We start from the raw sequence: 24,355 nt of genomic DNA on the forward strand, positions 1-24,355 counted from the left end.
AATGAGAGTGAGGACATTACTACTTATTCTGCAGAAATGAAAGAAACAATAACAGTACTATGAACAACTAGTCACAGTTTATAGCTGTGCTTGATATAACTTCATGAAACGGACAAATTCCTAAAAATACAAAACCTACCAAGACTAAATCCCAAAGAAACAGAACATCTGATTAAATCTATAACTAGAATAAGGAGATTGAATCAATAATCAAAAATCTCCCAACAAATAAAAGCCCTGGACCTGATGGCTTCACTGTGAATTATACCAAACATTTAAGGAACTATTACCAATCCTTATTAAACTTTTCCAAAAAAACTGAAGAGAAGGAAACACTCTCTAGCTTGTTCTATGAGGTCAGCATTACCCTGATACAAAGGTAGACAAATACTACAAGAAAACCACACACCAACATTCCTACGAACATTGATGCAAAAATCCTGAACAAAATACTACCAAACCAAACTTAGCAGTATATTAAACAGATTACACACCATAAACAAACTGTATTTACTCCTGGAATTCAAGGGTGGTTCCATATACAACTATCAATCAATGTAATACACAAAACTTTAACAGATCGTGATCATCTCAATTGATGCAAAAAAAAAAAAAAAAGCATTTGACAAAATTCAACACCCTTTCATGAAAGCCCTCAATAAACTAGGAATAGAAGAAAACTGCCTCAATATAATAAAAACCTTTTATGAAAATCCCACAGTAAACCCGATACTCAGTGAAAAGACTGAAAATTTTGTCTATAACACCTGGAACAGGACAAAGTTGTCTATGTTCACCACCTCTATTCAACATAGTACCGGAAGGTCCAGTCTAAACAATTAGACAAGAAAAAGAAACAGAAGTCACTCAAATGGGAAAGGAAGAAGTAAAACTATCTATTCTGGATAATATGATCTTAAAAGTATAAAATCTAATTGTTCCACAAAAAAACCTTTAGAACTAAAAAATGAATTCAGCAAGCAGCAGGATATGAAGTCACCACATAAATCAGTTGTACTTCTCTATAATAACAATAAACAATTTGAAAAAGAAATTACAAAATAATCATATATGTATATATATACATATATATGTGTGCATATATATATGTGTGTGTGTGTGTATATATATATATACACATACACACACACACATACATAGGCATCAAATAGAATAAAATATTTAGGAATTAATTTCATCAAGGAGGTGAAAGACTTGTACAATGAAAACTATAAAACAATGTTAGATGAAATTAAAGAGACATAAATGGAAATACCATCTCATGTTCATGGTTTGGAAGACAATATTTTTAAGATGTCAATACTATGCAAAGTGACCTGCAGATTGAATGCAATCCCTAACACAATTCCAGTGACTTTTCTTTTCTTTTTTTTTTTTTTTTTTTTTTTTTGCAGAAATACAAAAGCCCACTTCAAAATTTAGACGGAATCTCAAGGGATCCAGAATAGCCAAAACAAGCTTGAAAAAGAAAGAAGCTGGAGGACACACACTTCCTAATTTCAGAACTTATTACACAACTGCAGTACTCAGAACAATGTGACACTGGCTTAAAGCCAAACACACAAACTGAATAGACATCCCAGAAATAAACCTTTACATACACGTCAAATGATTTTTGACAGGTGCCAAAACCATTCCATGGAGGAAGAGCAATCTTCTCAACAAACAGTGTTGAGAAAACTGGATACTCAGGTGTAAAAGAATGGAGTTACACTCTTTTCCAGCACCACATACAAAAATTAACTCAAAATGGATCAAAGTCTTAAATGTAACACCTAAAACCATAAACTGCTTAGAAAACAACAGGGCAAAAGCCCTAAAACATTGGATTTGGTGATGACTTCTTGGGTATGACACCAAAGGAATAAGCAACGAAAGTAAAAATAGACAAACGAGACTTCATGAAAAAGTAAAATTCTATACATCAAAATTCTATTCCAAAGACACCATCAACAGAATATAAAGGCAACTCACAGAGTAGGAGAAGATATTTGCAAACCATGTATCTGATAAGGGCTTATTATCCAGAGTAACTCCCAGAGAACTCCCAACAACAAAAGAACCAACGATCTGATTAAAAAATGGACAATACAGATATTTCTCCAAATATCATACATAAACAGCCAATAATCACCACAAAAACACGCTTAACATCATTAATCATTAGGGAAATGCACATAAAAACTATCATGAGATACTGCCTCGTACCCAGTAGGATGGTGCCTATCAAAAAAACAAAACAAAACAAAACAAAACAAAACAAAACAAAACAAAACCAGAAAGAAATGTTGGCAAAGGTGTGGAGAAATGGGCACTTGTGCGCACTGCTGACAGGAATATAAAATGCTGCAACCCTGTGGAAAAGGATATGGCAATCCTTCAAAAAACTAAAAATAAGTTTACCATATGATCTAGCAATTTCATTTGTGGGCATAAACCTAAAAGAATTGAAAGGAGGGTCTCAAAGAGATATTTGTACACCTAAGTCCATAGCAGCGTTATTCACAACAGCTAAACACAGAAGCGACCTGAGCGTCCATCGATGGAGAGCAAACAAAATGTGGTATTGACATACAATGGCATATTATTCGGCCATTAAAAGAATGGAAATCTGACATGGGCTGCAACATGGATAAAGCTTGAGGATGTTATGCTAATTAAAACCAGTCATAAAAAGACAAATATTGTATGATTTTACCTGTACAAGATAGTTATAGTAGTCAAAATCATAGAGACAGTAAGTAGACGGTGGTTCCCAGTGGCACAGAAGGGGTACAGGGTGGTTATCCTTTAATGGGCATTGTGTTTCAGTTTTATAAAATGAAGAGTTATGGAGATGGATGGTGGCGATGGCTGCACATCATGAATGTATTCAATACCACTGAGCTGTACACCTAAAAGTGGTTAAGATGCATATTTTATCACACCTAAAATAAAGCTGTAGTATGCTCAATCCTTTTAAGCATTTATTACCCTAAAAAGGATGTCATTCAAAACTGAATGACTGATCAGGTCAAATAATGAAACTGTTCTAATATTACTCCAGTGTTATCAGAGAAGTGTAATGCAAGAATCTTGTTTGCCTAGGTTATATAAACGATTTACAGTTCTACTTGTTGGCGGCACACAGAGAGGAAATGCAAGCTATACATAAGCTTTGCAAGTAAGCCCCTGTTTGTGGCAGTTTTCATACACATAACCACAGGAGGAAGACTACTGAAAAAGCCTGCAGGTGTGGATTAGTTTCCGTTCACACTGTTACCTAACAGAACCGGAGACGAACAGCTCAACATCTTTAAGCTTCAGTTTCATAAACTGTAAAATCAAAGCACTGCAATAAATTAACTCCAACAGCACTTTCAAGTGTCACAATTCTGTGAGTTTACATTATAAAGGATACAACGCTGCAATAGTCAAATATAAAGGAAAAAACAAAGCACGGCACTGAACACAGGGAGAACATTGGGTTTTACTTAATCTCTGTTATTAATACTTCACAGTATAAATAATGTTATTCACTACCTTTTTAACAGCAGTGTGGTTGTGAGATGCTTTATCAGAGTCTCACCTAAGGGAATAAATTTTACTCAAAATTTTAAATTCTCAACTTCTACTTACTTGTGAAATGTGAGAGTTATAAGGATTTATAAATCCCAAACCCCTTAAGTATTTAAATACATAACAGACATCAATACGTGTATTTATTTATTTTATTATTTTTTTTACGTGTATTGTATTTAATTTTTTTTTTCTTTCAACGTTTTTATTTATTTTTGGGACAGAGAGAGACAGAGCATGAACGGGGGAGGGGCAGAGAGAGAGGGAGACACAGAATCGGAAACAGGCTCCAGGCTCCGAGCCATCAGCCCAGAGCCTGACGCGGGGCTCGAACTCACGGACCGCGAGATCGTGACCTGGCTGAAGTTGGACGCTTAACCGACTGCGCCACCCAGGCGCCCCACGTGTATTGTATTTAAAGAGACAAAGACCAAACATAAAAATTCTCTAAAGGATATGCCATTTATAGGAAAAATTAAAGAAAAAAATCTATATATTTTAATTGGTTATTTTCTCTCTCTCTCTCTCTTTTTTTTTTTTTTTGTAAGCTTAAAACAGGAAATGTTTTCTTCCTGACTATTACGGAGTTTTAAAAATTGACATTTTTAGGGTAGGGACAAAGTGCTCTGTGCAAAAGTGTCTGAATTTTTTCTCTTCAAATAGTTTTAACAATATAGGCGGCAGAGGGATATAGGTTAAGTCTATGGGTCTAAAGTAGGATAAACTGGGGTTTGAATCCTAAAAAAAATTCCACCTCATACTCAGTTGTGTGATCTTGTGTAAGTTATTTAACTTATTCCAGCTTCAGCTTCCTCATCTGTAAAATAAGGGGACTCACAGTACTGATCTCATAGAGCTAATTTGAGCTTCAGTTTTCTCATCTGTAAAATATGGGGACTCACAGGGGTGCCTGGGTGGCTCAGCTGGTCAAGCGTCAGACTTTGGCTCAGGTCATGATCTCACGGTTTGTAATGATCTCACGGTTTGGGAGTTGGAGCCCCGCATCGGGCTCTGTGCTGACAGCTCAGAGCCTGAAGCCTGCTTCGGATTCTGTGTCTCCATGTCTCTCTGTCCCTCCCCAACTTGCACTCGGTTGCTCTAAGATAAACAAACATTAAAAAAATTTTTTTTAAAATAGTGTCTGCTTAACTTTCTAAAAACTGGCATCTATATATCAATACCTGATACATATTTCTATACATCTATGATCCTTGCAAGTGGTGTCTGATATATCAACATATACATAACAATTAAGATATATGTATATATAAGATATATATAGATATACAGATATATAAGATATATATAAGATACCTATCTATCTATATCTATATATATCTTGCTCTTAATCTTGCTTGAGTTCTTACTGGTACTTCAGTCCCCTTGTTTGGATGGGGTTTAGTAGGGTGGGTGTTGGGAATCTGGGGCAGATCTTAACATTTCATTTATAGCATGCAGCCATTAAAAACTGTTTTGGGGGCGCCTGGGTGGCGCAGTCGGTTAAGCGTCCGACTTCAGCCAGGTCACGATCTCGCGGTCCGTGAGTTCGAGCCCCGCGTCAGGCTCTGGGCTGATGGCTCGGAGCCTGGAGCCTGTTTCCGATTCTGTGTCTCCCTCTCTCTCTGCCCCTCCCCCGTTCATGCTCTGTCTCTCTCTGTCCCAAAAATAAATAAACGTTGAAAAAAAAAATTAAAAAAAAAACTGTTTTGAATAAATATTGAAGTGAATTATACAACGGATGATAAAGAAGGCTAAAAGTTCTACATATTAATTTGTTACTGGCTTGAGCACAAAGCTGAATGAAATGGAGGGGGTCATTCTCACACCCCAAGAACTCCGTAGACAGAACAGCAGGAGTGAAGGCACTGAAAACAGGAAGGTGGGACAGGACGAAGGCCAGTGTGACTGTGGCCAGAGACAGAGAAGACGTGGGAGATAAAGGCAGAGGAGGAGTGGGATCACAGGTCCTACAGGACCTTGAATCCTGGAAAGTGAGAATTTTAAGTGTGACGGGTGGCTGTGGAGGGTTACACCAGAGGAGCAACATCACCTGTCTTGTGTTTTCTTAAGTATCTCTCCAACTGGGGCAAAAGGAAACTAAAAAACTAAGCTATCGCTCTGGCTCTGCCATGAGTAATTATACAGTCATAACTATGTAAATATTAGTATTAACTCTACTGGCATTACAACAGTAATACCCCATAATTATATAGCCTACGATAATACCACCCGTGATAGTATGAATTTGAATTATCACATGATTGGCGACTGGCTCCTGTCTCCAAAGCAGGCTGACTTTGGAACAACTCAAGCTTATATTGTATGCAATTAAAATTTCTTAAGCCTACCTAGTATGATGGCAGGATTCTTGTTGTGTTTTTAATCAGGAAGATGAGGGCAGAGGATGAGTATGCATAAATATGTGTGTTGTGGCACTTCGGTCCAAGAGGTTTGCAACAGGGAGTTACCAGATAATAACTAAATCTAAAAGGCACCAAGGGGCACGTGGGTTAAGCATCCAACTTTGGCTCAGGTCACGATCTCACAGTTTGTGAGTTCGAGCCCTGCATCAGACTCTCTGCTGTTACCTCAGAGCCCACTTTGGATCCCCTGTCCCCGCCTCTCAGCGCCTCTCCCGCCTTCTCTCAAAAATAAACAAACCAGAAAAATAAAGAAAAGACACCAAGAGCAGGGGCACTTGGCTGGTTCAGTCAGTAGAGCATGAAACTCTAGATCTCAGGGTTGGGAGTTTGATCCCCATGTTGGGTATAGAGATTAGTTAAAAATAAAATCTTACAACAAATACAAAACAAGTAGACTAACATGTTATTTAAAATATGGAGGTAAAAACTCAAGGAAATGCACGTGCAATAAAGACAGAATAGTGGGATGAAAAATGATCAGGGCTATGTTGGCACAAGTAGTCAGGGAAGGCCCCTCTATTAAGAAGACGTTGGGGCGCCTGGGTGGCGCAGTCGGTTAAGCGTCCGACTTCAGCCAGGTCACGATCTCGCGGTCCGTGAGTTCGAGCCCCGCGTCGGGCTCTGGGCTGATGGCTCGGAGCCTGGAGCCTGTTTCCGATTCTGTGTCTCCCTCTCTCTCTGCCCCTCCCCCGTTCATGCTCTGTCTCTCTCTGTCCCAAAAATAAATAAACGTTGAAAAAAAAAATTAAAAAAAAAAAAAAAAAGAAGACGTTAATTTTCAAGATGCAAAGAGGCAGGACAGTTGCAGGAGACTGTTCTAGGCAGAGAAGATAAAAACGCCCTGAGATAAAAGAGCTTGGTGTGTTCAAGTGGCTGAAAGCAAGCAAGCAGTATTGCTGGAGCTTTGAGAAGAGGCAGACGTTGGGGGTGGGGGGGGAGGCGAGAGAGGTACCAGGAGCCGCACTATCATCAGCTGGGAAGTGGACTATCAACGACTGGTTTATCAACTACTGTCCAGGGCACCACAGCTTGTACTGGCTGCATGGAACCAAAATTTAAATGCTCAGGAATTTTGTGAGCTGGTTTTTAAATACAGGGACTACTAAAGATTATTTAAACTTAGAGTACAATAAAGTTAACTAATACTCAAAATGTATCCCCCACCAGTGATCTTACTATTACAGGGGACCGTAATACACCACCTGAAAACATGCCACTCGGGCACAAGGACTATTTAATTTTTTAACGTTTATTGTTTTTGAAAGAGAGAGAGAAGAGACAGAGTGTGAGTCGGGGAGGGACAGAGAGAGGGAGACAAAGACTCTGAAGCGGGATCCAGGCTGTGAGCTGTCAGCACAGAGCCTGACGCAGGGCTCAAACCCATGAACTGTGACATCATGACCTGAACCCAAGTCAGACGCTTAACGGACTTGACCCACCCAGGTGCCCCTGCGTAAGAATTATTTAGAGCTGAAGGCAATCTAGAAAGAACAGAGGCAGGAAAATCTCTGTATCCTTCCCACCTGTTTAAAAGCAGGACCCAGGGGCGCCTGGGTGGCGCAGTCGGTTAAGCGTCCGACTTCAGCCAGGTCACGATCTCGCGGTCTGTGAGTTCGAGCCCCGCGTCGGGCTCTGGGCTGATGGCTCGGAGCCTGGAGCCTGTTTCCGATTCTGTGTCTCCCTCTCTCTCTGCCCCTCCCCCGTTCATGCTCTGTCTCTCGCAGTCCCAAAAATAAATAAACGTTGAAAAAAAAAATTTAAAAGCAGGACCCAAATTTGCCTTTGCAAAGGTGTTGCCTCTCTGCTTTCCCATCCCAATAGGAGAAAACTAACCATCACCAGACACAAAAAGTTGACACTGACACAGGTCTTTACAAATCTAACTAAAATAACCCCTACCTTTTAATAGTTTCTCCAATATATTTACCTTCCCACAATTTACTACCTCTATAAATCCAAACTCCCTTCATAACTCTTTGTTAAAATGGTATATAAATCCCTGGGTCTAACGTCCTCTTTGGGTTTTTAATTCCTTTTCTGTGAGACCCCCATTTGCATGTAAAATTGAAATATTAACATCAAATAAAATGTTTCTCTGGTCAATCTGTCTTTTGTCAGTTTAATGTGCGGGTCTCAATTTTAAAACTTAAAATAGTAGAGAAAAAGTTTTTTCCTTTCCTACACTACATTTTACTGTTTATTTCTTGAGGTTATTTACGTTCACTGCAGCGGCATTACTGACAACTTTGGCTGGATTCTCTGTTGTGGGCCTTGTCCTGTATGTGGTAGGATGTTGAGCACAATCTCTGTACTCTACCCACCAGACGATGGAAGCACAGTTGTGACAACCGAAAATGTCTCCAGAAACTGCCAAATGTCCCCTGGGGAGCAAAACCACCTGTAGTTGAGAACTACTAGTCTCCATATGTTGTCTATCGGTATATGTGTAAATAATGTCATGGTGCACTACCACACGTCTTCCCAATACCTGGGGTCATTTCGCTGTCTCAAAATTGGTCATGGCCAGGCTATTTTCATCACAGAAACTGACAAGAACTATAAACCAGGACTTGATTTACTGTTCTGCTGGTTGTCTAGATTTAACAAAGTGGTATTGAAAATGTTAACGGACACTAAATTTATAAACGTGTTGTATAGGTCACCATTACATCAGGAATAGCACAAAATACTGACACAGTATCTTCCAGTACTTGTAATTAACATGATTCGGAAACCAGTCACACCAGAGAGGAGTGATGATATCCCACATATTTCAAGGAAGGGAACATGCTCAACTGCATCAAATGCTGAAGGGTCAAGTAAATTAAGAATAAAGAACTAGATTTGGCCAGATAAAGTCGCTGGTAACCTTGAGAAGTACTGTTTTCAGCTGAGTAGCAAGGAAGAAGGCCAGGGATTGGGTGGAGGAAGAGGCCAAATCCAGACAGCAGGTACAGTAACAAGTGCTTAGAATTCTGTCAAGAAGCTACAGGGGCGCTTGGGTGGCTCAGTCGGCTGAGTGTCTGACTTTGGCTTGGGTCATGATCTCATGGTTCATGGGTTCAAGCCCATGTTGGGCTCTGTGCTGACAGCTCAGAGCCTGGAGCCTGCTTCATATTCTGTTTTCCCCTCTCTCTGCCCCTCCCCTGCTCGACTCAGTCTGTCTCTCTAAAAAATAAATAAAAACATTGAAGAAAAAAAAAAAAGCAGATACAGAGCAACAGCTGGTGGGCAGGAATGGATTCCCAGGGTGGTTTTTGTTTTTGTTTTTTTTTTAATAGGACATTAAAGCATATTAAAATGTTATTAGGTATGATCCCATAGTGAGGGAGAAATTTTAAGTGCAAAAAGGATAAACTGAAGGGTGGCAAAAAGTCTTTGGAGGAGGTTTAAGAGTCACGAAAGGGGGTAGGGACAGCTGGTGGCCTTAGATAAAAAGTGATACTGCTTTCACAGGGTTACTATGAGGCTCTAAACAAATGCACCAACGTGAAAACACTGCATACATTGTAAGACACTAGAAAGTACTATAAAACCACTGCTCAAGTAATGAAGGAATTTACTACACCAGCTTCCAATTACAGATTCAGAAATGGAAGGTTTTTGTCTACCCCAACTCGGTGACAATTTTTATTAAATCGATTATGGCTCCACTAGTCTTTTATCTTCATGAGAAAAAGCCTACAAGATAAATCTCTGAATTCTCAGTTCCACTTACTTTAAAAGCTGGGAAAGAGTACTAAAGTTAATTTGCTGGGATCGGAACCTCCTATCTTGTTTTTAATGAATAAACCAAGGTGTTTCAGGACCTTTCTCAGTTTTGTAATCTCGCTCTTCCTTTTTTCCTGTGCTTTCTGCCGAGGGCGGAGGAGGGCAGACGCTCTTCCATCTCTACATAACGAAAACCATTTCACGGGTATAACGGAAAAAAGGTGAGGCGGGTTAACAAGTACTTCGCCCCCGGCCTCCAGGGAGACGAAACCGCGTCTCCGCGGAGGGGCGAGGATCGGGGACCGTGAGGCTGTAGGCCGAACAGGAGCCGCGTCAGCCAGGGCCGCGCGAGTTCCCCGAGGCCGAGCCGAGGACGCAGGGCTCAATCGTGGGCAGCGCTGGAAACCGGAGGCTGGAGGCCCGGGGATGGGGGGGCTCCAAGGAGACCAAACGTTTTCACGGGGGTCGGCTGGGGAGCGGAACTGAAGCGCGGGGGGAGGGGGGGCTTTAGGGCGCTGGACAAGGGTGGTCTTAGAACAGAGGGTACAGAGACGAGAGACCAGCTGTGACATGGGCACACACGGTGGGGGTACAACCTTCCCTTCACCTTTCTACGCCGCTGTACCAGGCTCCGCAGGACTTCTAGTTAGCACTGCAAACGGAAGCTACGCACCTCTACTTCCGTTCTGGCCGGTTTCAAGGCCCCGCCCCGGTCTATCCCTCGGCCCCGCCCCCCAAGGCCCCGCCCCTCAGCGCCGAGCTTCCCTCCTCCACCACCCCCCGGCTGCGCCTCCGTCTTCCGCGTATCCAAAAACGAAAAAAATGTGAGGCTAGTTGAACCTGTTAGTTCTCGTTGCGATTGTTAAAGGCTTTGAGGCAAAGCATTTTGAAAGGGAAACCACAGTGTATTTCCGCGATTTGGGGCTAAACTTATTATAAAGCCTGGTCACTGCCTCCAAGGGCTTTAAGGATGTGGGAGAAATACACAAAAGCTTTCATATGTAAGTCATTTATTCATTTGTAAATAAGAAAACTGATCCTTATAGCGATTTGGCATCTAGTGCTCAGGATCAAAAAGTGACACGTGTTTGTAATCTAATGAGATTTCTAAATGTAAGCTCTTTAGCTGGTAAATCCTAAACCTGTTTTATTTTTTAAATTGAGGTATAATTGACATATACATTAGTTTCAGGTGTACAACATGATTTCGTACGTGTATACATTTATTGCTAAGTGATCACTACAGTAAGTCGTGTATAACTTACTAAACCAGTATAACAACTAAACCAGTATAATGACGACCTAAACTAAGACATTGCACTTCTTGTTATTTTAACCTGGAATCAGAAAAATAATGGTGTCAAGCACAAATTTCTTTCCCCCTAATATTAGGGAAATCCCACTAGGGACTGAGTGGTGGTGATATAAATTTGGGTTCACTCACTCATAAAGACACAATAAAATTATAATTAGACCAACCCAGTTGCAGAAATACCAGGGCTATAGGTTGTTACAATCTTTTTTTTTTTAATATTTACTTATTTTTGAGAGAGGGAGAGGGAGAGGGAGAGAGAGAAGGGGTGAGGGGAAGAGAGAGAGGGAGACAGAATCTGAAACAGGCTCCAGGCTCCCAGCTGTCAGCACAGAGCCCAAGGCAGGGCTCTGATAACTCTTGACCTGAGCCTAAGTCGTCGCTTAACTGACTGAGCCACCCAGGCGCCCCACTTTCTTCAAAACAAAAGTTGTCTTTTTCAAAATATTATTTAGAAAATTTATTTTATTTAAAAGTGTATAAAATATGTCCCATGATACAAAATTCTAGACATAGTAGACTTAAAAACAGCATAATGGAAAATATAAATATCCATTTTCTTATATATATCTTTTGTGCACTTACAGTCTTTTCCTAGGTTTACATTTTTCTTTATTTTATAGTCTAATTCATACTTGCAGTAAAAACAAATATCATAGACAGGTATATAGCAAAAAGTAAAAATTCCCTTCTCTCCGTCCCTTCAGATATTGGTAAATAAAATCTTTCCAAACTTTCAACCATACAAACATATTTTTGTTTTTTACATTCATGGTTTCACATTATACATGCTGTTCTGTAACTTACTTTTTCCACTGAATACTGTAATGGAAATCTTTCATGATAGTATGTTTAGAGATACTTCATTCTTTTTAATGGTTGTATTATATTCCTTTGTATATCATTATCTATTTGGCCAGTTCCTTCATGAAAGCTATTCAAGGTGTTTCCAACATTTTACTAATAAAAACAGTGCTGCAACAAATACCCTGGCAGCTTATTTAGACAAATGCACTTACTATATTTACTTGCACATCCTTACAGTCCTCTTCTTTGAAATATCAGATTTTTTAAATGAAAGTTGAAGTATTAAAAATGACTAATGGATTATGTGGGTAATGTGTGAATTCGAAGGGAAAAATCATGGTTTTAGTAAAACTACTTTATTAGGTTATATTCATGTCCACAAACCAGAAAACCATTTAAGCTAACTTTGAGGGCTCCACTTAATTTCTTAAATACATCCTCTCTGTTCCACGCTCAGAGGCTGCCTGATGTATCTCAGTTCACTTTTCACTCTCAGTCTTGTTTGGCAGCTGGTGATAGATATTTAAAAAATTTAAGATGTTTTGAACAAGATGCCATCAGCCACAAGGAAGGAGCAGGGGTTGGTGGGCAGGGAGGTATGAGGGAGGGCAAATTTTCTTTCCATAATCTCGGCCTTGACAAACCCCAAACTCGGGGTACAATATATACAGGACATGGATTCATTAGGTTATGGTCCCAGTACAGCTTGCCCTGTGACCGTGTACTTGGGAACAACTGGTGGGTATTGGTTTTCCTTGGGTACTTGGCTTTGGTTACACTGCTCTTAAATATGGTTTTGCTTTTGTCTAGTTACACAATTCTGTGTTCTTATTGACCTTCAGAAAAAGATATGACTACTTTAAAGTGGTTACATTACAGTGCTTTCCAGATTAAGTAAATATTTCAATGAGAGGAGTCAATATTTTTAGATTGGGAGGGTAGATAGCTCTTGCTTTGGGGAAGTGCTCATTAGTGACATGACCAATGACTCTTGGATGGGTGGTTTTACAAGGAGTGTGTAACGAAGTTCTGGGCGTTAAGTCTTAAGTCTTGACCCCGTCCAAAAAGGGCGAAGGAAATTTCAAAGTTTTTCTCTTAGCAGTGCAAAACCACTGCAAACAGCAAGGATGCATTCAGGATGTTTGCCTTTCTTGTCAGCATATTAGTGAATTCCCAAAATACCAGGCTTATTACTGTTGCTTCTGGCAGATGTTTTCAAGTATCCTTTTATAGATTAAAAAAAAAAGTAAAGATCCCCACCTGACTATCGTTATCTTCCCTCTATTCAATAGATAGATAATGAATGGTTCCCATAGGATGTTCTCATGTACTTTAATAACCGTGTTGTCCTTGCTGGGTGTCCCACCCAGGTAGATTGGAAATTACTAGCTTACGACACAATTTCTCCTTAATTTTGTCCCAGGCTTCGGTAAAACTTAGCTAAAAAGATCCAAGTGAGCTTTAAGACAATACTGCCTCCCTAGTCTCCAAGCTACCTTTAATAAGGGAACCATCCGCTCCTCCCTTAACTGTTCTTATCAGACCTTCCAGGAGGAGGCTTGCCATTACTGAATGCCAAAAGCAGCCTGCAGGAGAAGAAATTACGCAATGAGACGGAAGGACCCTGCACAAGCATTTCTTCCTCATAACTGGAAGAGGAGGAGGGAAAGTGAACAAGGGGCAGGAACACACCAAGAAATATGGCGCCAACAGTTTCCTAGAGAGTGATATTTGGGCAAGCCTATCTACTATGACCCGCAAGTTTTCTTTTTAAAAAAACAAACTGATGCCGATGATAGCGGTTTTTACACAAAAGAAAATAACACTTAAAGACACATGTAATGCTGGCTCTCCTACTGCTCTATCCATGCACGTTAAGTCTCCTGAACTGCGCTCGACACAGGGTGGCCTCTACCTGAATGATCTGAACGCTTGCAGGCAACTCCCCGGCCACACACGCAGGGCTGTGAATGTGAGCTGACTTACAGCTCTTCTCTGGAAGGTCTTTCCCGGTGGCACTGGCACACGGACGTGTCATCACCAGGCTGAGCAACAAGTTCCATTCCGTCGCGTATTTCCGGTTTGCTGGACTGGCGCTCCGCATATTCCTGGAATGTGCGTGTGAAGGCAACTCAGAGATTAGTCCCCACGTCATCCCACTGGATCCTCCCTCCCTACCCCACTCACGCCATCCCTCCTAGCGGCTGTGTATCTTTAGAAAAAATTTCTTTCTTTTAACGTTTATTCGTTTTTGGGAGACAGAGCACCAGCGAGGGAGGGGCAGAGGGGCAGGGAGACACAGAATCTGAAGCCGGCTCCAGGCTCCGAGCTGCCAGCACAGAGCCCCAGGAGGGGCTCAAACTCAAGAACTGTGAGATCATGACCGGAGCTGAAGTCCGACGCTTAACCGACTGAGCCACCCAGGCGCCCTAGTGCTGTGTATCTTGAGACTACAACCAAAGGTCTGGTTTATTCCAGTCCCAACTTCAGTTGTTACGGGTACTAAGTGCAATATTTCGTAATCTAACAAGGAACCCCAATCTATAATTTTCTGTGGACGTAGGAAGCCTCCACAAAAGGAGGTCAAGCCAGGCATCCCCATTTGAAATAACAGCACCTCTTGGCATTTACCCTCCACTGATGAATGAATAATTAAATGTGTTGAACACTCAAATCAACAAAGATGTTATGTATCTCAAAATAAAGTTGGCGGTCCCACACACCCTTCCCTTTAGGCTCACGGCCACATATGTTTTGGCTACAGACCTGCGTGGTGTCCTCCTACTTGGCCACTGACTGAAATATTCCTAAAAATTAGACTTCCAGTTCAGTGGTTCCATATACGATGAGCTGGACATTCCTGGTGGGGGGCCCAACCCCAAAAAATACTGACACGAGTACAGGAACCAACTTAATAATTTAGGGTGAAAAACCCCTACTATTCAAGTTACAGGTAGACCAACAGAGGGTGCACGACTCATTTAAGGGAAAGGCTACTTTTAGTAAATAGTGTAATTTATCATTTTAATTTTTCTACGAGAGAACAATATCCCCCAGCATCTGAAGAAATGTACTTTTCTTCTGCCCACAGAAAAAGTTTAAGTTAAAAACAGAAGTATTATTTCTCTTTTTTTTTTCTTCCTGGTGAGATTTTACTGTGTAAAAACACAAGATAGGTACTCAAAGAACCAATCCTTGCATTTCCGTATTTTAGGCCTAAGGTGTTAGAACCATTAGAAATATATTTCATTTTGGGGTGCCGGGGTGGCTCAGTCGGTTACGGGTCTGACTTTGGCTCAGTTCATGATCTCACGGTTTGTGGGTTCGAGCTCACGTTGGGCTCTGTGCTGACAGCTCAGAGCCTAGAGCCTGCTTTCAATTCTGTGTCTCCCTCTCCCACTGGCACTCTGTCTCTCTCTTTCTCCAAAAATAAATAAAACATTAAAAAAAATGTAATAAATGCATTTCACTTGTTTGTTTTTTACAGCAAGCTAAATATTGGCTTTCCATCCTATACCGTGATACCAAAAGGATGAATCTTAAGTGGTAAGAACAAAGAGGCAGACACGTTGAGCCGAAAGAGATGTTCATGATCTCCAGTCCAACCCCCTTACTTTCTAGAGGAGGCAAGATATCTTCTAAGGTTCAGAAAATACCTAAACTAGGAATTCCATAAGGCACTTAATAAAAGCACTGCCAAGGTAGGGGAAGCTTTTCATCTAGATTTGGAAGGGCTCGGTGCACTGTTTTTCATAACACCGAGTGGAGATAAAAATACAGGGGCCACAAAAAGACTTAGCACTGATCCTGTCTTTCTGCGGGCTGGTGCTCGGCTTGGCCAGAGTTCCGTGGACTGACTCTCAGAACCCTATGAAGAAGTGAGGCACCCAGGCCCAGCATGGGGTCTGAGGATGCTCCCCTCCCCGCGCCCCCCCACCCCCCACCCCGGGCAGGACGGTTCGAGGGCACTCACCCGGAATACTCTGTAATAGTAGCAGTAAAGCCGGTGTGGCTGCAGCAGGTCCCTGGCGCTCAGCTGCCCTTCTTTGGCAATCTTCTTGGCTTCTTCATCATTTTCCTGAAAGGTTTAAAAAAACAACCACACGATAAATGAAAAGTACTCCTGTGACCACCCACCCTCCCAAAGAAGGCTACTGGTGAGTGTGAAGCAGGGCCGATGTTGGGTTAAATGGACAGCATGGAAGACCCGGAACAGGATGAAAACAGCCTCAGAACGAGGCTCTGAAAAATAGACAAGGTACTTTGCTAGACATCTGTTACACAGCAATGGTCACACGTGTTTGGACCCTGTTCCACTGGCTCAGAAGCTCCCCCCACCCCCTCCCGCCCCATACCTTCACCCAACATGCAGCTTCTCTTGTGTCTCTTGGCTCCCGAGGACATTTAGGGCTCATCCTCTGTTCCCACATCCTAGCCTCTCTGCTTGGTATTAAAATGCAAACTGGAGTAGAATGAATCACTTTTTATGTTCTAACATCTCTTAAGAGCTCCATTTTAATTTGCAGTCAGAGCCCCAAAGTTGTTACCAAGCAGTACCTGTGAAAGTCTATCTTACTGCTGTAATAGTAAATTCGGCGATTGGTACCAGCAGGCTGTTCCTTCATTACCAGGAACACTCAGCATTCCTAATTATACTTTTGGAAAATAGCTAATATTCTACTCTGCTGCCCACAGGAAAAGCCACTGGTAAGCAATCCTTACTTTTTATTAAAGGTCACAAAAATGATTCTGCCTCGGGCACCCACTTATTTGCATACCCAAACACTGCTTCTCAGAAACTTAGAACAAAATCTTATAACGAAAGGGTAAATTTCTAGAGCTTCATAATAAAACAGAACAGCTTTTTAATACTTTTTCTTTAAAAAATATGAAAACAAATCATATTTTATGGAAAACTTGTAATTCTTGGGATGTTGTATAGCATGCATCGATTGTGCCTTTTTCCTAACTGGGAACAAGAAAAGAGCATCGTAATTGCTTTTAATGTCTTCTTGTGCATAAAGCACTCTAACCCTGGGATTTTCAATCAGCGATTTGCATTCGGTGTGTTTTTGCTTGATTAGTGTGTGTATGCATGAATAGTGATTCCTTCAGAAAAATCTATATTCTATATAACACTGTTATATTCTATATAATATATACATTCCATATAACATTGGACTTCCAACTCTTCTAAAAATCCTCAAAAATGTTGATAAAGGGTATTAAAATGACCTCAATGTTGATTCTTTAGCTATTTCAAGGAAACAAAAGTTCCAGAAAATAACATTTCTCTGACTAAATTATGTCAAGGTAAATTGCATCATGATGGAACTCATGTAAATAACATTGGTAAGTGTGTTATCACCTCAAGAAATTAAAACTCCAGAAAGCGTACCTTGGCCCACTTAATTTTCTCTAGTAAATCACTAAGATTTCTTTTAATTGGGACATAATGTTTCCAAGGCTTTAGTGCCATATAGAAATGTTCATAGTATGTTGAGTCCTGCTTCAGAACCAGACTGTCACCCAGCATGAGGTACGGATATCTATACGCAGCCACAGTCCCATCCACATTCACTTGATACTTGTACTAAAAGATTAAAACAAACATAAACAAAGAAGAAATTTAACAGCCATTTGCTTCACTTCTGATTGTCATCAACACCATAATACTAAATATAAAGCAGTTATTTTCCATGTTCCAATTTCACTGTTTAAAAGTTATACACTTCATTTTGTAATTCACATTTTCTCTTTGTATTAAAATCATAAGCAGCCTTTAGCACATCGATTTTAGGAAATACAATGCAATGGGGTGTCTGGGTGGCTCAGTCGGTTAAGCATCCAACTCTTGATCTGGCTCAGGTCATGATCTCACAGTTCGTGAGTTCGAGGCCCCCATCGGGCTCTGCACTGATAGCACAGAGCCTGCTTAGGATTCTTTCTTTCCCTCTCTCTGCCCCTCTCCCACTCGTTCTTTTTCTCTCAAAAAGAAAATCTTAAAAAAAAAGAAATATAACGTATTTAAGGATAAGATAATCAATAGTTTTTGGAAATAATTTAGGAATTAGAAGTACCTTTTTCCACTTTATGTAATGGGGATTCAGATTTCTGTGACCAGGGAAGAAAATGTTTCAAAAGTTCTATGTTTGGGGTGCCTGGGTGGCTTACTCGGTTAAGCGTCAGATTTCGGCTCAGGTCATGATCTCATGGCTCATGAGATCGAGCCCCAGGTCAGGCTCTGTACTGACAGCTCAGAACCTGGAGGCTGCTTCTGATTCTGTGTCTCCCTCTCTCCCACTTGCACCCTGTCTCTCTCAGAAATAAATAAACATTAGAAAAAAAATTTTTTTATTTTCTAGGTTTATTAAAACTGACTTCTGGTAACAATTTACACTTTCATGTATACCTAATTTCCCTTGTTCCTTATACCTACATAAGTATGAAAAAGGAAAGTGTTACCTCCAGAAAGCTCAATTTTAGAGTTGAACACATAGAAATGTGGAGAAGTTCATGGACTAGTGTGATGGCTTGCGACACAATATGTACTCGGTTTACATATTTGCTGGATTAATAAGGCTTGGTTTACATTTCAAAATCACTTTTCATAGGAATTAAACCTCACTTGATCATAATAATGTGAAGCACGTATTATGATAACCTCTCCCCCCCCACCTTCTTTTTTTTTTTACAAATGAGAAAACTGGTGTTCAGATAAATTTATAAACCTCTATTCTTTGAGTTCAAATCCAATGTTTTTTTCATTCTATCGTACCGATATGAACAGGATGTACTCACAGATTTGGTAATTAATTTTTTCTTAAGTAATTGGTACCAAAGAGTTTTCTAGCCAGTCAGATTCTGTCATACTGTTCACATCTCTATCCTTTGGGCCTCATGACAGTGCTCTGAAGGAGCAAGGCAGGCATCTTGCATGTTTAGGGGCGCTAAGAGATGAAGGTCCCACAGTTAATGGCAGAGGCAGGACGCGTACCATAGTTCCATACTTATATGGAGTTTATACTCTTTCTGTTTACAAAAGGCATTTAAGATCACTTTATGTAAAAGGTATTTATAGTCCCAGCTTATAAAATAAGTCTAAACAAGAAAAAAACAGATAAATAAATGCACCCAAAACCCCAGGTTAATCCTCGTACTATAGTATTAAATACAGTCCTGGCCATTGGGTAGACAGAACCAACAAAAACAAAAATACCAAAAAGGAGACCACAATGAATGCTCTAATTCCCTATTCTTGGAAGGGAGAAAGTAAGAAAGTGTGGGTGTGCCAGCTCAAAAGACTGGAGAAATCTGCCCACCCAGTGATTTGGTAGACTTTTAATGCAAGTTTATCACTTCATATTCATACAGGAAGACATAAACGCATACCTTAAAGAAATCAAAGAAACCTATCAATTTAGCTTTTCCAAGCTCCTTTTCTTTCTCTTGGAAAAAGAAATATCCTGTAATTCCTGCATCTAGGAGCTCTGGGTTTTCCTTGGACATCTGTACCAACTGGAGTCTCTCTTCTCGGCTATCTCTACCTCTGAAGAAAGCTTTTTCTGTTTTATTGATCCAGGAAGGCCCTAGAGGTTTGAAGCCATAAAAAAATATGATTATGAGTTTGACATTTATAAAAATGGTAGGCATAATCATCTTTAATATACCATTGTCATTTAAGATGTTAAAGCTCTTTTATCATCAACTCATCTTCTAAAGTAAGGTGCTGTTTCCAGAAAATAGGGGATTGAGTACCTTCCTGAGATACTTTCCAGTTTAGACTTTCAAAAACAGCCCTTTTATCTGCTGTATCACATAAAAGAATTCTCTCATTTCTCCTATTTGTCTACCTGTGAGAGCTCACTCAAATGCTAGAGTGTCTGTTGTATGACTTTAGGAGTTATCCAAAATAACGCTGGATCAAGTTCAAAGCAAAAAACATTCAGAGACTTGGCCACTCACCCAGGCATTAGCTTCTTCCATCCTTTGTGCTTCACAATAAAAAATGAGCTAGGCTTTTGTTCTTAGACTGGGTGACCAGAACAAACTATATAACTAGGTAACACCCACATCTTTAATCCTTAGGTTGCTCAGATTTTTGAGCACATCACCTTTGAATACAGGGAGGATTGTCTAATATGCTCTGAAATCAAAAAATATATATATATAACTCAACTATATGCATGTGTGTAAATATGTGTGTGTGTGGGGGGGGGTTTCTTTCCCGAGAGGGAAATATTCTAGAAGAATTATCTAAATCTGTTTCTATGATTCTAAACAGAGGTCATTAGTTAACACCTGTTACTCTTCTAAGGGATAAATTGTAAAACATAGAAACTGGAGAGGGTCACTCTCTTTAATATTTTAGTACACTTCTCAAGAATTCACTGTTACCAAATAAAAAGTCAGTTTTGAACCCATGTTATCTTCAGGTAGTTTGCAAAGAGTCTTCGGTCGCATCTGACAAATAAGTCCACCAAATCACAATAAATGGGAACAGAGTTTATAAAGACAGGCAGGGTTAGGCAGGGTTTATTCTACTCAGGGAGTCTGGTTTAATAAAAAGTTGTGTTGGGCCATAAAATGTAAGGCCATCAAATGGGAGTGGGGGAGGGGCAGAAAGAATTCAGGTTTTAAAGGATCAAGTAAGGCAGAAGGAAGAAATGAGAAAATTCCTCAGTACATGATGGAGGGAATAATATCCAAATAACACTGCTGTAACAATTCTCTTACATCCACATATAATTTCATATTTTTCAAAATGCTTTCTGGCTCCATCCAGCAATATAAAGGCACTGGAGTCAGAATTAAGTGACGATTTACCAAATATATATTTTCAAATGGTATTTACAAAGGACCAACTCAAGGAGACCCAGTTACGGCAGGTCTGGATTTTACTAGTCCCACCCATACATCTAAGTTTTGGAGTAGAGGAATCCTACACTGCCCTTTTTTTCTCGGTTAGAAAAGAAGAATGATGGTTATTTAAATATATACCTTTATTCTCTCTGGTTGAACACTCCCTTTTACCTCTGTCTTCGAGAACAAACTTTTATTTACCTGTATTTCCCTGAATAGAGAGGAGATCATTTGTGACACCCCTCATTGCTTCCAGTGTGGAGTGGGAGATGTCATATGTTGGAAGGATAATGTCTCGTGAATCCAGGGAGCCGCACCACGAAATGATAGGCAAAGGGCCAGGGGTTTCATTGACTTTTCGGTGCTCCAGAGGCCAATCGCCAAGATTAATATAAAATTCTATATCGGGGAGAAGGACCTAAATAAACAAAAGATGAAACATCAGTTCTGCAAAGACCTCAGTTTGGGGTACTAAATGCTTCTGTTCTTTGGCTTTTTAAAATATGTCTGGCAAAAGTGAACATCTGGAAAGAGTAGAGGCGAGAAAATTGCCTGTCAGTCATCAGCAGTATCAGAAAATCGAGGGTGAGGATGGTAGGTGGCAAATTCATGTAACCAGGAGTAAGCTCCTTCTGTCCAGAGATGGTGTTTCAAATCGCTTAGTATCAGGGCACCTGGCTGGCTCAGTCGGTGGAGCGTGTGACTCTTGATCTTGGGTCGTGAGGTTGAGCCCCATGTTGGGCATAGAGATTACTTAATAAAAATATAGATAAATTATCAAAATTGCTTACTGTTCTAGCAGTGGACATGGTATAGAACAGTACAAATAGGGGCGCCTGGGTGGCGCAGTCGGTTAAGCATCCGACTTCAGCCAGGTCACGATCTCGCGGTCCGCGAGTTCGAGCCCCGCGTCGGGCTCTGGGCTGATGGCTCGGAGCCTGGAGCCTGTTTCCGATTCTGTGTCTCCCTCTCTCTCTGCCCCTCCCCCGTTCATGCTCTGTCTCTCTCTGTCCCCAAAATAAATAAACGTTGAAAAAAAAAAAAAAGAACAGTACAAATAAAGGGCTTCAAGAACTCTTTCTGCCAGCTGCCTACTAAAGAATTGACAAGGTTAGACCTAAGCCCTTGTTTTCCTTGAGTATCAAACCTCCATGTCACGTCTACCTTTGCTTCCGGAATCTGCCACTCCGTGGCCATCTCCGCGGTCGATGCCTTGTTTAGGCTCTTCCCATCTCTTGCCTAGAATGGTGCAGTAGCTTCCTCACTAGGTGTTCTGCTCGAGGCTCTCCCCACTCTGATTAGCTCTCACTTTGCTGCCTAAATGTCTAAAACCCAAATTCATGTTACTAGAAGCTTAAGAGAACCTTAAGCCCACAGGACAAGGTGTAAACTGTCTGGCTAGAAGGCAAGGCCTGTTATCTCGTTCCAGCTAAGCTATAAGCCTCACCTTCCACCCGAGAAGGTGCCGGTCAACTTCAGGCTTCTCTCTGAAAACGCCAGCCACTCTGCTATGCAATTCCCTTCCCACTTGGAATATTCTTCTCCTCCTTATTCACTTGGTGGTCTCCTTTCTCATCCTTCAAACTCAGACCTGATGTTACCTCCTCTATGACTCCCCCTCCTCAGACATTTTCACCCTGGGCACCTACTTTCCTTACAAGCTACCATGATGAAGTACAATTTGTTTATATCCATACACCACTCCAGCTTCCAAATAACAAAACAAGTCCCACCAGGGCAGGCTGCTCGAAGTCCAGAGAAGAGTCTCATTGGTCTTGGATTTCTTCCCAGCCACTGGGCAAAGAACCCAGAACAAGAGGGAAGGGCCAGGGATGGGACTACTCAACCTCATGCTTCCCCACTATTGTTTATAAACTCATTAATAAACTCCACACCTAAATAAATAAATAATAAAATAAACCAAAAAAACCTAAGACAAACAAAAACACACAAAACACAAAACAACAACAACAACAAACTCCATACCAGAAGTTCTCACTATAGAACGGGGTTTCTTCATCTCAGCAGTATTGACATTTTGGTCTGGGTAGTTGTTTGCTGTAGGCAGTTCTGTGCATTGTAAGATGTTGACCAGTATCCATGGTCTCCACCCACTAGACGTTAGTCGCAACCCCCAAGTTGTGGCAATGGAAACTGTCTCGAGACTTTGCCAAATGTCCTCTAAGGGGCAAATTAATCACGAGGAAAAACCACTGCTCTAGAGGCAGCAACATGAGTACAAGGTAGGACACAGGGCAGGGTGGACTGGTGGGCGGTAGGCCAGGAAGAAAGGACCACCTTTGTGATCAGGTACCTGCGATGCGCTCATACCGTGGGCGAGTGCGGAGCGGGGAGGAGGCTGCTATTTAAAATAAGAAGCGATTGGGGCACCTGGGTGGCTCAGTCGGTTAACCATCTGACTTCGGCTCAGGTCATGATCTCACGGTCCGTGAGTTCAAGCCCCACGTCGGGCTCTGTGCTGACAGCTCAGAGACTGGAGCCTGCTTCGGATTCTGTATCTCCCTCTCTCTCTGACCCTACCCCGTTCATGCTGTCTCAAAAATAAATAAACATTAAAAAAATAAGATAAAATAAGAAGTGACTGCAGCCACACATTCAGCACACTTGGGAAAGTGTGTAACTCATATCACCCAAGTTGGCTTTTGGTTTAGACAACTACCTTGACAATCTTGAGTGGGAAAGGTAGAAAAACTCCCATCCTCACCCTTCGCTCTGCATGGTCAGGAAGGAGGAGGAACAAAAGGCAATTTGAACTGCTCTGCTTGAGAGTTTTGCAGGTGTGGAAAGAAGGGTCGAGTAGAGGGGAGTGGGGGTGGGGGCGGAGTTGAGAAGTCTTCTGAAAGATAGAGGCCCAAGCATATTCTACTAAGAAGCCAAGACCTGAACATCAACAACAGCCAGTGAGAAATTCCTGGAGGCAAAGGATGACTGAGTCTGATTAATATAGGCATGTCTATTTTTATTTGTTTGTTTGTTTGTTTGTTTAAAGTTTACTTACTTATTTTGAAAGAGAGAGTGAGCATGAGTGGGAGAGGGGCAGAGAGAAAGGGAGATAGAGAATCCCAAGCAGGCTCTGCACTGTCAGTGCTGAGTCCGACACAGGGCTTGAACTCACCAACCATGAGATCATGACCTGAGCCGAAACCAAGAGTCTCTTAACCAACTGGGCCACCAGGTGCCCCCAGGGATGTCTATTTTTAAATGTTAGCATTTTTGTTTGGTTGGCTTTTACTACACAATGGTACAAAATAACCTCTCTGTTACTAGAACCATCAACAAAACGTGCCATGCATACTATCTTTTCGAGATGGTTAGGATAAAACAAGGAAAAGTGGTCTAAGTTCAAGTCATTTTGAGGTAATAAGAAACAAAAGAGCTGCAGAAAGTGAAATCTGAATGGAGGGAGAACTACAAGAAGTGACCTTGGGGCTAAAAATGTTTGGGAGTCCACGAAAGCATTGGGAGTTTTATGCAGGGCCTACTTACCTGGGATGGGGGCTCAAACCACTTAATTTAAATATTAAAGGAAAAGAAAGATCCATAAAAGGGGAGAACTGATGAACACTCAGGTGGTGGACATCTTAGCTACACATTTGCAAGGCCAGAAGCCATTTCTATCCTTTGCCACTGTTATTCCAGG

At 41.1% G+C, this 24,355-nt stretch overlaps 2 protein-coding genes across 2 annotated transcripts in view; both read right to left on the reverse strand.

The window, feature by feature from the left end:
• The window catches only part of CUNH11orf65 (chromosome unknown C11orf65 homolog), a 61,539-nt gene extending 51,164 nt beyond the window's left edge, over nt 1–10,375 (reverse strand). Inside the window, exon 1 of the mRNA XM_047072432.1 lies at nt 10,321–10,375. The gene's annotated coding sequence lies outside the window, so the exon portion shown is untranslated. The remainder of the gene's footprint in view (nt 1–10,320) is intronic.
• Nucleotides 10,376–11,472: 1,097 nt separating this feature from the next.
• The window catches only part of POGLUT3 (protein O-glucosyltransferase 3), a 28,805-nt gene continuing 15,922 nt past the window's right edge, over nt 11,473–24,355 (reverse strand). The window contains exons 4-8 of the mRNA XM_047071594.1: nt 20,896–21,112; nt 19,225–19,421; nt 17,231–17,425; nt 15,806–15,910; nt 11,473–13,940 (exon numbers count right to left, since the gene is read on the reverse strand). Of these exons, the coding sequence (XP_046927550.1) occupies nt 13,815–13,940; nt 15,806–15,910; nt 17,231–17,425; nt 19,225–19,421; nt 20,896–21,112 (840 nt within the window). The 3' untranslated portion in view covers nt 11,473–13,814. The remainder of the gene's footprint in view (nt 13,941–15,805; nt 15,911–17,230; nt 17,426–19,224; nt 19,422–20,895; nt 21,113–24,355) is intronic.

This window comes from Lynx rufus, unplaced genomic scaffold (genome assembly GCF_022079265.1).
Source record: "Lynx rufus isolate CCGP_SWC_20201006 ecotype Redwood Valley unplaced genomic scaffold, mLynRuf1.p SCAF_9, whole genome shotgun sequence".
Classification (NCBI taxonomy): domain Eukaryota; kingdom Metazoa; phylum Chordata; class Mammalia; order Carnivora; family Felidae; genus Lynx; species Lynx rufus.